Source organism: Ptiloglossa arizonensis, chromosome 4 (assembly GCF_051014685.1).
Source record: "Ptiloglossa arizonensis isolate GNS036 chromosome 4, iyPtiAriz1_principal, whole genome shotgun sequence".
NCBI lineage: Eukaryota > Metazoa > Arthropoda > Insecta > Hymenoptera > Colletidae > Ptiloglossa > Ptiloglossa arizonensis.
This window is the reverse complement of record NC_135051.1, coordinates 16,029,028-16,042,823: the sequence shown is the minus strand read 5'-3', so window position 1 is coordinate 16,042,823 and position 13,796 is coordinate 16,029,028. Positions and strand designations below refer to the sequence as shown.

Sequence of the window (13,796 nt, the reverse complement as noted above, 5' to 3'; positions counted from 1 at the left end):
TAACATTAACAACCCGCGTGAACATTAATAACAATCAAGTTTCGGTATAAAAATTCGTTGAAAGCTTCGGTCTTTGCACATTTCGCAATATCTCTTAAAAAATATGAAAGTTGCAGAAGTTGTTCGAAAATTTCTTCCTTAGAAGTTCGAAACTTTATTAAACTTTAGAGTTTACTTAGGGGTAGCTGGAACTTTGAAAATATTCTTACCGATAGTTAAAATATTTCAAGATCCATCTGGTCATTATCCACAAATGATATACACTGACGAGTTTCCTACGTTTACTACCTTTTTCTACCTTTATCGACTATGATGGTTCAGTTGAATGTAGTTTCTAAAATTATTTTTCCTAACTGCAGAGGTCTCTCAAAACCTATTTATATTTTACTAGGTCGGTATTTCAGAACGTATAACTAACACCAACTTCTGTAAGATGAACATTATCTTACACCTTATCTATTATTGTAGTACAATAGTAATAGGACAAAGTGTAGGAAGGTCTCTAAATTCCAGAGGCTAGTTGAGAACTACAGTATGCTCAGAACTAGTCAAGATTGCAATACCAACCTCGTAAAATATCACTAATTTTAAAACGACATCTCGTTTAAGAACGACGAAGATTCTACAAACTTTGCACAATCGATCCATTAAAGTCGATAAAGTAGAAAATTTGTCACTATACACTGTAGTTCTGAAAGGGAACTACACAATCGTATAACAATCGCATAACAGAAAATAATCTTGATTGACAGTCTACTGTGTGCTTTATCTATGGTCTGAGTCATGTGTATTATCAATGAAGTATCATCTGTGCGTGTAAATACTTGTCGTGTTTGTACCAAGTAGCATTCTTGTACCGTAGGAATGATGATAGACAGGGAGGAGATAGTTCTGTAATTTATGTTGATTAAGATAGCGATTGCTAAAAGTAAACATAGTTTAGTTTATAAATTAAAATATTCGCAAAATGGGAATAGTTTGTGCCGCAAAAAATTGTAAATACTCTTCGGACAATGAAGACACGACACATGTCGTTTTTATTAATTTTCCAAATGATGATACGTAAGTCTCACAAAAATATAGGTTGCACCGTTTAAAAATACTGCTTTAATTTCACACTAAACGCTAATATACAATTTATAATTTCAAAGATTGTCTTTAAAATATATGATATATATGTAAGATATCAACAATTAGTTTCAGTTCTTTTTTGTTGTATTTCAAGGTAAATTTGTTTGTGTAAATAATCAAACACTTTTTTTCCTTACAGCTCTAAAATATGGGCACACCATTGTGGCAGAACAGACCTGTTAATGAAATCGAATGAAGAGTTACACTTAAATTATTATATATGCTCATATCATATAGAGGACCGTTTTTATATAAGTAAAACAGACCCTATTATAATAGACCAACATGCTGTTCCTACACTATTCGATTCAGATGCTCTAGTAAAGAAAGATTCAAGAAATAACTTTGAAAGAAATGAACAGGCAGAAGTAACCGACAATGTTGTATTATCATACTGTGATATGGATACTGAAATAGATCATTATAGGGATATCAGTATTAGATTTCCAAATTTGTGCAGGATATGTGGAGAGCCATCTTTAGATGGTATAGAAATATTTACCACGAAAGGCAGTGAATTTAAGTTAAAAGATAAAATAAATTTACATCTACCAATAACCATTGATATAGAAGATTTAATGCCACAGAAATTATGTATGAATTGTTACAATAAATTGGAAATTGCACACTCGCTTGTTATAACTTCATTAAAAACAGATATGAGATTGAAGAGGTTTCTAAATATGAATGAAAAAGTAAGTGCATTTTAAATTATACTAGAATTATATTAAACCAGTATAATATTAAATGTGTTTTTATTGGTTTGTAGCTAAACTACGAAAGCAAATATAATGCAATAGCAAAGAAATGTTCTTTGGAAGTAGCCAAAGAAATGTGTACAAATGAAGCTAGTCAGAGTACATCCATCGAATTATCTTCTGATAAAGTTGAAGCAATTGTAATGAATCAAGAAATTACAACAAAATTGAATTATTTGGAAAATATTAATACACAAAAAACTAACTTTGTAAACAATATAAGGAAGGAAATGCAGTCTGAATTAAATAGCCTTATTGAATCATACAATGAAAAAAACGAAGATAATTCTTTAAATAATGATATAACAAATCATTCAAACAATAGAACAATAAGTGATATTAATAAAATTGCATGTACTCATTGCAAAGATTCATTTAAAACACAAGAAATTTTTGAAAATCATAAAATATTATGCTATGAAGAGGATATAATAAATCAAAAACAAAAAGAAATTAGTAATAATATAAACAGTAGAAAGTCTAATGATGTAGAAGAAATGACCTTTCAATTTGTTACCAAGACTTGCAAGGTTTGTGACAAACATTTTGAAAATGAAAAACTTTTCACTGAACATAAACTTTCACAGTGTAAACATTCTCAAAAAAAACAATGCCAAATTTCAAATAAGCTGGATACGACCAAAGAACAGTATAATATCCACAAACATTCTTTCTCTATAAATTCTACTACAACAGTGGAAACTAATAAACAATGTGGTCACTGTAAATCAATTTATTGTACTAAGAAAGACTTGTTAAATCACATTACAGAATGTCATGGAGGCCGTCTACTATTTAAATGTACTGCATGTGATAAGAGTTATGAAAAGTGGTCTAGTTTAGATGTACACGAAGCCACTCACAGAATGGATAAACCTTATTTATGTGACTTATGTGGGAAGAGCTTTAAACACTCTAATAACTTACGCGGGCACAAAAGAACTCATTTAGACGACGCAAAAAAGAAACGACATGTCTGTGAAATTTGTGGAAATGCATTTAGATCTAGGTAGCATTTATGAACTTATAAGTACTGTTTCATGAACTGTTTTCAAAACGAATTATCAGTTTTATATTATTCAATATGTATTACGTATATAATTCAGATTTCATTTGGGAGAACACATGAATCAACACAATGGAGATAAACCTTACTCCTGTGAAAAATGCGGGAAAGCTTTTTATAAGAGAATACAGCTAAGGCAACATAAATTATCTCATGGTTTAAATAAACATATTTGTCCAGTCTGTGGAGCGGCTTTTAATCGTAAAGGAAATATGAATACGCATCTTAAACGGCACGGTAATGGAGATGGGATATACACGTGTAGTGTAAGTATACTAATGTTGAGATTAATTTAGCATTAGCCAAAATTCTGAATCAACTTATGTCCCTTTGCTCTTAGGTATGTACACACAGATGTAAATCAATGAGTGAACTGAAATTACATAGGAAAAAACATACAGAAGAAGACATTGTAGAAAGCATAAGAAAAAAGGGTAATGATAAAACTATTTGGCAATGTGAAATCTGTAGCCGGATATGTTTAACGAGGGCAAACTTGTTAAATCACGAGCGCATACATAAAAGAGAAAAACTGAACGTTGAATGCAACATTTGCGGAAAACAGTTAGCAAGTAAAAATTCTTTGATATATCATAACAAATCTATACATTCTAAAGAAAGATCGCACATGTGTCAGTATTGTGGTGGATCATTTGTGTCGAAAGAAGCACGTCTTATACACGAAAGAATACATACTGGAGAGCGTCCTTATGTTTGTAATATATGTAAAATGAAATATAAATGTTCTAGTAATCTTAATCAACATATGAAAACACATTCTGGCGTTAAACCTCATAGATGTACGTATTGCGATAAAAGTTTCACACGTAAGGGGGCATTAAAAGTTCATGAAAGAATTCATACAGGTGAGAAACCATTTTTCTGTGATACGTGTGGTAGAACGTTTTCGCAAAAGAATGATATGTTAAAGCATACGAAAACGCACAACGAGAAAACGATGCGTTGCGAACATTGTAACGAAGTATTCACGAAAAAGAAAGATATATTAAAACACGTCGCTTTGCACGAACAGGGAGATCCTGTAATTCAAGAATACGTAGAAATGCAACAACATATGCGGCCTCACAAATGTAACATGTCCTGAATTTGGTTAATTTTTTGTGCAATAAAATGATACATTGTATGGTCAAATATATCAGTTAATGTTGTGTATATTGAATTCGATTTACAATCTGAATCACTGTTAAGATTTCCATTGTAATTATTTTAATAAAATCAAAATATTATTTTTATTTATTATTAAGTAGAATTTTAATTGAAATTTTACACTCTGCATCAATAATATACAAACTACAAGCATTAATTTTAAGAAATCAAACTTGTACAATTAGACAATTTCAATTATATCAAGATGTAGTTAGTGTAAATTATAGAAATTGATATCTCGTTGTTGTATATCAAATATTGATATATTTATGAAAATATTGTTCTGTTTAATTATTTTTGTTGTTTAATTTTCATTTACTTTGTAATTTTATTTCTACTTTCAGTCGTATCTGGTACGTGAAAGAAATTTTCGCTTTTTACGAATTTTACGAAATTATTGGTATATCGACGCCTTCTTCTTGCAAAATGTAGTTCCATGAACGTGGGTGTGGCGTGATCGTCACTTGAGTGGTAGTGGGAATCGAGCTTAGACTTCGTACATATGAACTAACCGTTAGATATACTTTTTAGCGCCAAGAAAAAGTATTAAAAGAGCACGATATCTCATAACATTGTACATTCAATTGATTTTTCATTTTTTCTACTATTTGTTTGATGTGAGATAACGTGTTCCATTTTTATCGTCGTTTTAATATCATTCAAATAAATTTCACAAGTACGTTAGCCATTCGAATCATTTCCCGAAATGTGAAAGCAACGATCAATGCAATGCACGAGTTAATGCAATGTAAATCCATTTAAATAATCCAATCGATTTTTAGTCTTTTATTAAAATTTTACAAACGTAGGAATATTAATTTCATCGATCAGGAGGAGAAGAAGGTTGCAAAATATCACAACACCATTATTATATATAGAATAATACTCTTTATTGTTTTTGATAGTTTTTGTTGTTGTTGTCCATATCGTGCGTTATTCTTTTACTTTTCATCAGGTTAATCATTTTTGCGCTGCATTTGTTTAATCCCATTTTGTTTTCTGTTGCTGCTGATTTTGCTGCTGGTATTTTGGTAAAACGGTATGCGATACAACGTCACAACTTCGAAACAAAATGAAACGGACGAAAGAAATCCATAATATAAACGTGTCCAATCACTCGAGAACCGTGCATTCTCGTGTACCGTATATGCTCGTGGACCACTTAGGACTAGAGTAATTGCGATTCTTGGCTTCTTTTCGTTCACGTTGTTTGTTGTTTTACATTTTCTTCTTGCATCCATGACAAATTTGCTGTAACGCTCGCGCAAAGTGACAAAGCAGCGGGGCGCATGCGCGAGTGCGCATTCATCCCCGAGTTGATTCGTATGCGCGCGCATCGCCCCGCCGTGGAGTTGATCTCGCGATTTCCCATATTGTATTTGCTACGAGGATATTCGTATCATTATTCTTTCGTATTTGTTTTTCATTTTTCTTTTTTTTTTTTTAATCTCTTCTTTAGACGCGGCCTCGTGACACGAATACGGATTACAGTCGAGTGATCAGCACACGTCCGAAGATACAACCGTGCATCTTAAAATTTTCCTAGCTCTATTAAAATGGCCGCACACGCAGCTCGTATGGCGAACGTACCCCATCGGGATGCATCGATTTCAGGCAAGCGCAGGCCAACGTGATCGTTTCGAGTAGTCTACGAATTCAACGGCACACGCGTGTGGGAGAATTTTTTTTTTGTCGCTACAACGTCGAATCGTTTTCGTTTAAAACGGCACCTGATCGCCCGTAAAATCGACGAATCCCTTCGGGAACGTGCATTCGCTTCACGCGCCCGGCGCGATTTCGATGCAACCTCGTTTCCTCGCGTCATCTTTTTTTTCCTTTTAATTAATTAACTCTGTCTTTCTGTAACCGTCTTCTCCACGCTACTATTTACAATGTACAGTGTCGTGTGTTTTTTCACCTGTCCTAGGTTCGCGGTTACGATGGGACTCGTTCGTCTCGATAACCGTTCCGATCAATTTGGTTCAACAATATATCTTCTCGTTTTTTTTTCTTTTTTCTCTTTCCTTCTTTTCAATCATTCGATGATACTTACTGAGTGCAACGCAACCACACTCTATTTTAACTTATTTATGCATTGCGTTCTAATGTAGTCCACCGTTAACAAATTTTCATCGTGGATAATATAGTCTTTGTCGTTTATCTCCTGAAGATAATGATTTCGCACTGTTATCACGAAAGAACTTTCGAAAACGTGAAAAGAAATGTTTACTTCGGGCATAAACGGTTTAACTTCCTGCACATAACCTAACAGTGGACATTTAACGCATTACTTTAAAAAGAAAAAAAAAACTGCGAATATTAGTTGTGTTTTCTGGTACTCGAATTTCGTTTAAAAAAACGAGAAGACTTTTTTGTCTAACCCAATACCTAACATTCGCTGGTCCTCGTTGTTTTTCGGACAATATCTTCGAATCCCCGGGCGACGATTGCGCGGCCTCTTTCTTTCCCTCAAGAAAGAAGGAGACCGTTCTCGCATCCGCGGACGTTTAGTACAAATGTAGTAGTAGTAATAATAATAAGAAGAAGAATAATAATAATAATGATGATGATAATAATAATAATAATAATAATAATAATAATAGTAGTAATAATAATATTAATAATATTAACAATAGCAATAATAATAATAATAATAATAATAATAATAATATTAATAATAATAATAACCGTACAAAAAGAAAAAGAAAAGAATCGAGGACGCTGATGCGTTCGAAGGCGGCCCACTCGAGCTGTCGTTGCACATTAGTTTAATCCGGGTTAATTGCTAACTAATTCTCGTTTAGATATCGTGTAATAGGAACTTAATCGTACGTCTTCGCGCCAGCCCAATTCGATTAACTCTTCATAGGACAATAGAACTGAAATATTTTCGTTATTCTCTCTTAAAAAAAAAAAAAAAGAAAAGAAAAAATAAAAAAAAAGTAACATATACCCATAGATGATAATACATACACACCCCTCGTTTTGTTTGTACAAATAAGGTACGAGCAGGCTGAAAGCGATTGACAATTGCCAGCCCGTTGTATGCGTGAGAACGTTTTTCAGAAATTACTAATTTAAAAAAAAAAAAGAAGAAAAAAAGATAATAATTCTGTCCCGTAAGGAGTTAAAAACGCAACCCTGATAAGGCGATGCTGCCACCACCTTTCGATCCCAAACATCTCAGAAACAACTGACCGCTCCAGCAAGCAAAGAAGAGCGGGAAATTTCAAAAGAAGCTAACGAGTCCTTCGCAAACGTGTCCCGTTTACCGTATTTATCTATATTCGACGCGCGTGTAAGGACGTTCTGGAAGAGCTGCGTAATCGGATGACAACAGAGTGGTCAGTTGTCGCGCGGTTACTTGGTCGCGAATATCCCTCTGTCGGTTGCGCCTGCGTTGAATTGAATTTGAGTGGGGAAAATGGCCCCGCGGGCCGCCCACGAATCGCTGACGCCATCATCCGAATGGCAACGAGATTGCGCGAGTCCCCGTCACCGCTTTGTATCACTTATCACGGTAAATATATATAATAATCTTATATATATACTTCTTGTGTTTATATATATATATGTATATATATATATAATATATAATATCTTATATGTATATTTTCTTCACATTATACCTATTATATCATCTTTTATTTTCCGCTTAAACGTACTTCTTCGCGTGCGCTATTTATACTATTTACAACGTTCCCGTTTTTTTTTTTTTTTTCGTTTAAATCGTAGTCCCCGAAGTGTTCGTCGCACACCCTTTATTTTTTCTTTAACATTAATACGCGCGCCGGTGTAATGTCGAAGCGCGCACGCGTTGTTCGTTCGTCGTTCTTTCGGTACGGTGGTGCACATTCCACGCTCTGTGCAACACGCGATACCCACGACGAACTTACCCCGCGCCTCTCTTCGCCCCGTCCGCCCTCTGTCGGCCGAATTTGCAGGTACTCCACCGGTACCGTATGTACGGACGCGTTTACAACGCGTCAAAGGTACATCCATGTAAAAAGTACGAAATTATTTTCCCCGTCCCTCGAGTGCCTGTTCTTTCTACGAAAGACGAGAACACCACCACGCCCTGTTCCGATGCTGTGTGCTTGGTATTCCGCTTGACAGCCAGCTCAATTCGAGCGAAATACCGATCGAGCGACATGAGTATTTTGCGTCCACGTTCGCTTCTATGCGTACATTTTTTTTATTTTCGTTAGTTCTCCGAATCGGTACGCTTTCGACACGTCGATCGGTACAATACATAAGCGGGTCGACGTTTCTCGATAATCGATAATCGTCAATAAAAATCGAAAGAATTTCTATCGATGTGCACTGCAAGGAATAGGCGCTCGCATCTCTCTTGTTGCTATACTCGGAACACCAAGCTGTCCGACGAGATGGCGTCGCGATCGCGAAACGCAAGATGGCACGCGCGAGACGCATCAACGCAATGGACGAAATTTTGTAACAATCTAACGTACGTTACTGAGGCTCGTATGTGCCATATGCTACGACACATTTGCGTCATCTCGTCGGCATACCATGCAAGAAAACAACAATGTTCATTTTTTTTTTTTTTTAGAAACGCTCCACCAGCATTTGCATCAAGCGCGCATATGTATATAATTTCACACAACGTTCGTTCGTGCACGTGTATTTGTATGTACGTGTTTTTGTATTGTATGAATGTTTTATGTTAGCATTAGTGCGGCCACAGATAAAGTTGTACGATTACACCGAAACGAATCGAATTGCGTACGAAGTGCGATGAGAACATTTTTCTCCGTACCGCATGCTTTCCGATTAGATGCTCGGTCACAAATTGCACAATGCAGATACGAATGAACTAGAATACGATGTATTACCGAACGGAGCCAATTGAATGCAACAACATTGCAACAAAGTTTAGAAACTATTTTTCACTAGCTTTTCTTTGCAACGATATATCGGAATGCGAATGTAATTCTAAAAATATTGATTTTTCTGTACGTTATGCACCTGTCACCAACCATTTCGAGTATTTATTAAGTACAGAGAAGCTCATCTATCTTATCATGTATTACGGGCTTTCGAATCGTTTCAGTTTGTACACACTTTTCCTAGATTCTCCGCAACATTAAACACAATATTGCTTGTTGTTTTACGCAAAATACGAGAAGAGGAACGAATCGTTGAAAAACAGAGGTATAGATGAAAGTACCGAGAATCGACGCGATCAAATTAACAGAGTAAAGGAAGTAGTTACGATAGTTGTATTGTACCGAAGAATTCTGAATAACAAAGAAAACGAACGAAAAGTGTAACTCGACCAGAATTCACAGTTACGTTACAGTATCGCATAGAACATTGTGTCTACGTATGTGTGTGTATGTGTGTGTGTGGAGGGGGGAGTCATTGTATGTGTGTACCTATATACATCAAAGTATCTAACGTGTCCCCATGCACAATCGCGTCCTGCGTGTCTGTATACGAGTGTGTAGCGTGACGCAGTGTCCTGTGGTGTCTGCACGTGTGTATACACGCTGGCTTAACATCGAATTAATTACAGTTTAAATCAACTCTTGTCGCAAAACGTTATTGTAGCTATCTCTTTTTGTTCTCTCGCGTAAGTAATCAGTCGATTTATAAATTATTATATCGCTTTACCGCGTTAGACTCGCTTAAACGCTTAACTTCGATTTAAGTATAGCTGCTCTCCTGGGTTCGGTTAGTGGACGTGAGGACGAGATCGCGCGCGGATCGCCGTTCCTCTTCGCGAAGTGCGTCTCTCCGTCGAGTTAATAATCTCTTCGTTCCACCCCAAGTGACGGTCACCTTCGCTCTCTGCCCGTCGGCCACTCTATTTTACACGTATATGGTACATTACGGGAGATCAGTGGCGCACAGTGGCCTTCGCGCGACGATCCGAAGGGACCGATATTAATCCCGATCTCTAAAATGCAGGTACATTTGTTAAGCGTCGTGCATCAGCACACAGAGTGCTCTCGACTCGAACGTACTTCCATCCGTGATCACGTGTCCCTTCCCTACTCTGAATGCAGCCTCGGGTAAATGCTCTGGAATTCAGGGCAGTGTTGTTAGACGGTCGCCGAAAAATTTTGGCGGGTCTCGACAGACAGGCAGGCAGGCCAAATCGATTTATGTTTTAAAGGTGCTCCCCCGCAATTTTTGTCAAATAAAATTCTTCGAGTCGCGTGAAACCTGAAATTTATTTATTTTTTATGCGTTACTCGTACCAGAAATGAGTTTTGCCCGTTGTTGCGTTGCGAAATTAACATCTCTTGTTACCGAGCCGACTGAATCTTTTTGTTAGACGATAGAGCTAGGGAAAAATTAAGATTTCCCTTTCATATTTATCGATTTTGTCGAATCCCGCACACGAAAGAAAAAATCAGCCAATAACTTTACAACTATACCACCTCTATCAGTGAAATTTACCGTGAGAAACCTAACCTGTAAACGTGCGTAACTCGCGTGCTTTCAGACACTTTCCCATCTCGTCTCATTTCCCGTTTTTGGTTAATCTCCCAAAAATAATTTCAATTTTGCTAAACAGTTAAACGAGGGGGTGGGGGATTTCGCGGCACTTCTTTTTTCTCGATCAGGCCACGCTACTGCGCCGAACTCCGGCCCGTCTAACAACACCAATTCAGGGACTAGGTTAGTCCGAACGTTTACGTCGTCGAACGTCTCGATGGAAGCGCGTTCGATACACTCGTGTCCTGTTCACGACGTCAGGACGTATCTAGACTCCTTGACGAAGACTGCAGGCGATCCGTGCGAATGTACGCACATGGCTCTGTGTATACAGAAGTAAGCACCAGGACGTGATCGCCCTAGCACCATATCGACTTTTCTATGTACGAAACGTGTCCCTGTACATGATGTATGTACGCTTTTGGTGTATCGTGTGTGTGTATGTGTTGTGTTGTGTACTGTGTATGCATGCGTGTACGATGCGTGTGTAGTATAGGCCACGGCGGTTACGTCTTATGCGTGTAAGTGTACCTTTTTTTTTTGTGTCAGAGTGTATGGCATTAATTAATCGTCGCCTGGTTCTTAATGTCCTTCCTGGTCCGAAGGAAAAACATCGATCGATGATTGTGACACTCCCGTTTTGATTGGGTGTCGTGAGCGACGCTGAGTTCTCAACGCCGACCGGCTAGGCGAGCGATACCGCGGATACATGTCGAATACTTGTGAAAAAATGCACAAGCGAAACTTATAAACGGAGATGGTGATTTTCCGTTGGGTATGTGTGTGGGTCTGTCACTGTTTCGTCGCGTAGTCATCGGTCGCTTTAAAGACTCGAGGAGAAGGCTATCCCTGCACTCCGTCTACCGCATCGCCAGCCCGGGGGCGTAGACGTTGAAAGCTCCGAGAGTTTTCGTTCTCTATCTCCCTCTCTTCTCTTCTTATCTCTTTCTATCTTTTCACACACACTCACACATTCTCGCTCTCTTTGTCCGACGTGCCGGTAGCGACACAGTTCGAGCGACTCGGGAACTTATACGTGCGCCGCCGAATTCGCAGGTGCAACTGCAAAAACCAGATCGTTTCGATATAGTTATACTTAGTCGTTCGAGGTGTCCCGTTGAGAAGCCGAAGTAGAACCCGATCTCGCGTTGCAGAGTTTCAACTAAAACATAATTTCATCGAATCTTTTTAACTGTACAAGAAAAAAAATATACATGTATAAAAATAAATTGTTTCTAAGCAGGTTGTTTCGTGCAATAGACAATTCGATCTACGCTTCGTGAAACTACGGGAACGTATTGTTGTGTTAATTGCTAAATATATCTGAAACAACGCGAGCTCGGGGATTTGGTGTGTGGTGTTGTTTCGTCGATTTAGAAATTGTAATCACCTCTTTGTTTCGCATTCTAAACATTCCAAAGTATGCGCCATGTATCCCGTTACGTCTACACCTGCGAACGCAGCGTGTCACGACGCGTACCCATCTCCCACGGGGAGCAGACGCCATGGTAGTGTCGGTTGGCGGTGGTAGTAGAACGTAACCAAGATAATCGATCGGTGCGTAACTGACACGAACGGTAATAAATAAGAAAAAGAAGACCTCCTGGAGAGTCGCCCGCCAGGCGCGTCGCCGACATTCGAAAGAGGCCGGCCACGTTCGACTTGCAGTTCGAGGTGCCGCGCTTTATTTGCTCTGCGGCATCAGTGGATAAAAATCGATGAGGTGACTCAACGATGTCAAAATCGGGGGCTATGATCCAACGCACATCAACGACTCGTGCGTACTACTGCTATTGCCGGTACTAACGCAGGCGCTGCCCACGTTGCTGCTACCACAGCTGCCGCTAGTTGGCGCCAAGAGTTGTTGCTGCTGTTGATGCTGGTGGTGCTGCTGCTGATGGTGCTGATGCTGTTCCTGCGCCGTCGTACTCCTAAGGATATCGTCCGCGGACAGGGGCGTCAGCTTCCATCCAGGCATGAAGTCTAAGTCAAGGTCTGGACCGATATCGACGTCCAGTAGTTCGTTGTTGTTCAGTGGGTCCAGGGGCGACTGACTCGATAGGGACAGCACGCTGCCCCAGTTGATCGAACGACTGTCGTCGCTGTCACCGATGCCGGAATCGACGTCGGTTTCGTTCGAAGATGTCGGCGGCATCGGGAATGGCGTCAGCCTGCCCTGCTCCGGTGGTTGTAGTTGAGCAATCGGCGCCGGTATGACCGGCTCCATGGGCGGTGGACTTCTGTCCCTCTCCATTTCGCGTTCTAGATGCCTCAGCGTGTTGCAGATGAGAACCGATCGATGTAAGCTCGGATCTGGAAACTGGCGGTACCTCGCCAGCTTGCACATCGAAATGTTCAGAACAGCTAACCGCCTTTGTCTGTAGCAGGCTCTGCCGCGTCGACACCAACTCGACCTCGAGCCTTCGCAGCACCTCTCGTTCGCCCGGTAACTCGAGCCAAGCTCGAGATAACTCTTACCGTTTTCTTCTCGCCGTATCGTCGGCGGCTCGTAATGATGTGGCGCTCCCCACTGCGGCTGAGGCCTCGAGAGTTGACTGTAACCGTTGTTACCGACCGGACTGCTCGGTCCGCGTTGATGATGGTAATAGTGCTGCGGGTGATGGTGCAGATGCGCCACCGTAGATGGCGGTGGCGTAGACGTCGGTGTTGACGACTGCTGCTGCTGCTGCTGCTGTTGCTGCTGCTGCTGCTGTTGTTGCTGTTGCTGCTGCTGCTGCTGTTGCTGCTGCTGCTGCTGCTGTTGCTGCTGCTGCTGCTGCTGTTGTTGCTGCTGCTGCTGCTGCTGTTGTTGCTGCTGCTGCTGCTGCTGCGACGTCTGATGTTGATGTTGATGTTGCTGTTGTTGCTGCTGCTGCTGCTGCTGCTGCTGTTGCTGTTGCTGAGGACTTGCCGATGTCGGCTGACAAGGATTTGTCTGCAGGCATGGCGGACTCACTTCCATATCGTAGTATGACGTCGGTGTTTGGCTCAGCGGGGGCGTGTAACTATCTTCCATCGCCCACCAGCTACCCTCCACCCGGCCTAACTTCGATGGGCTCTCGCCCATATCCATGTCAAACTCCATGCAGCCCACACCTCCCTCCAGTTTACGTTTTCCTGCCGTGGCCTGCAGACCCATCATTGCACAACTCTGGAAACAAATGAAACACGCGATGAGTTATCTCTTACGTGTGAATTTTTAATTT

The 13,796-nt window shown here is 39.8% G+C and overlaps 2 protein-coding genes and 1 long non-coding RNA gene across 4 annotated transcripts in view; 1 reads left to right on the top strand and 2 right to left on the bottom strand.

Moving 5' to 3' along the window:
* The first annotated feature begins 788 nt into the window (after positions 1-788).
* Positions 789-4,109, top strand: LOC143145294 (uncharacterized). Its single transcript, XM_076308532.1, has 5 exons — positions 789-1,062; positions 1,271-1,826; positions 1,901-2,898; positions 2,996-3,221; positions 3,296-4,109. Exons 1-5 carry the CDS (start codon positions 968-970, stop codon positions 4,058-4,060), a joined length of 2,640 nt encoding a protein of 879 aa, XP_076164647.1. The 5' UTR covers positions 789-967; the 3' UTR covers positions 4,061-4,109.
* An 888-nt stretch (positions 4,110-4,997) lies between these two features.
* LOC143145438 (uncharacterized) lies at positions 4,998-12,113 on the bottom strand. The gene is made up of 2 exons (XR_012991678.1): positions 11,981-12,113; positions 4,998-11,752 (listed from the first exon to the last, which is right to left on the bottom strand). It is a non-coding gene; the product is annotated as an uncharacterized LOC143145438 (long non-coding RNA).
* Tara (SERTA domain-containing protein 2 taranis) overlaps positions 6,041-13,796 on the bottom strand; it is a 57,377-nt gene continuing 49,621 nt past the window's right edge. For both annotated transcript variants that reach the window (XM_076308815.1, XM_076308814.1), the window contains exon 2: positions 6,041-13,741. In XM_076308815.1, the coding sequence (XP_076164930.1) occupies positions 12,341-13,741 (1,401 nt within the window). In that variant the 3' untranslated portion in view covers positions 6,041-12,340. The remainder of the gene's footprint in view (positions 13,742-13,796) is intronic.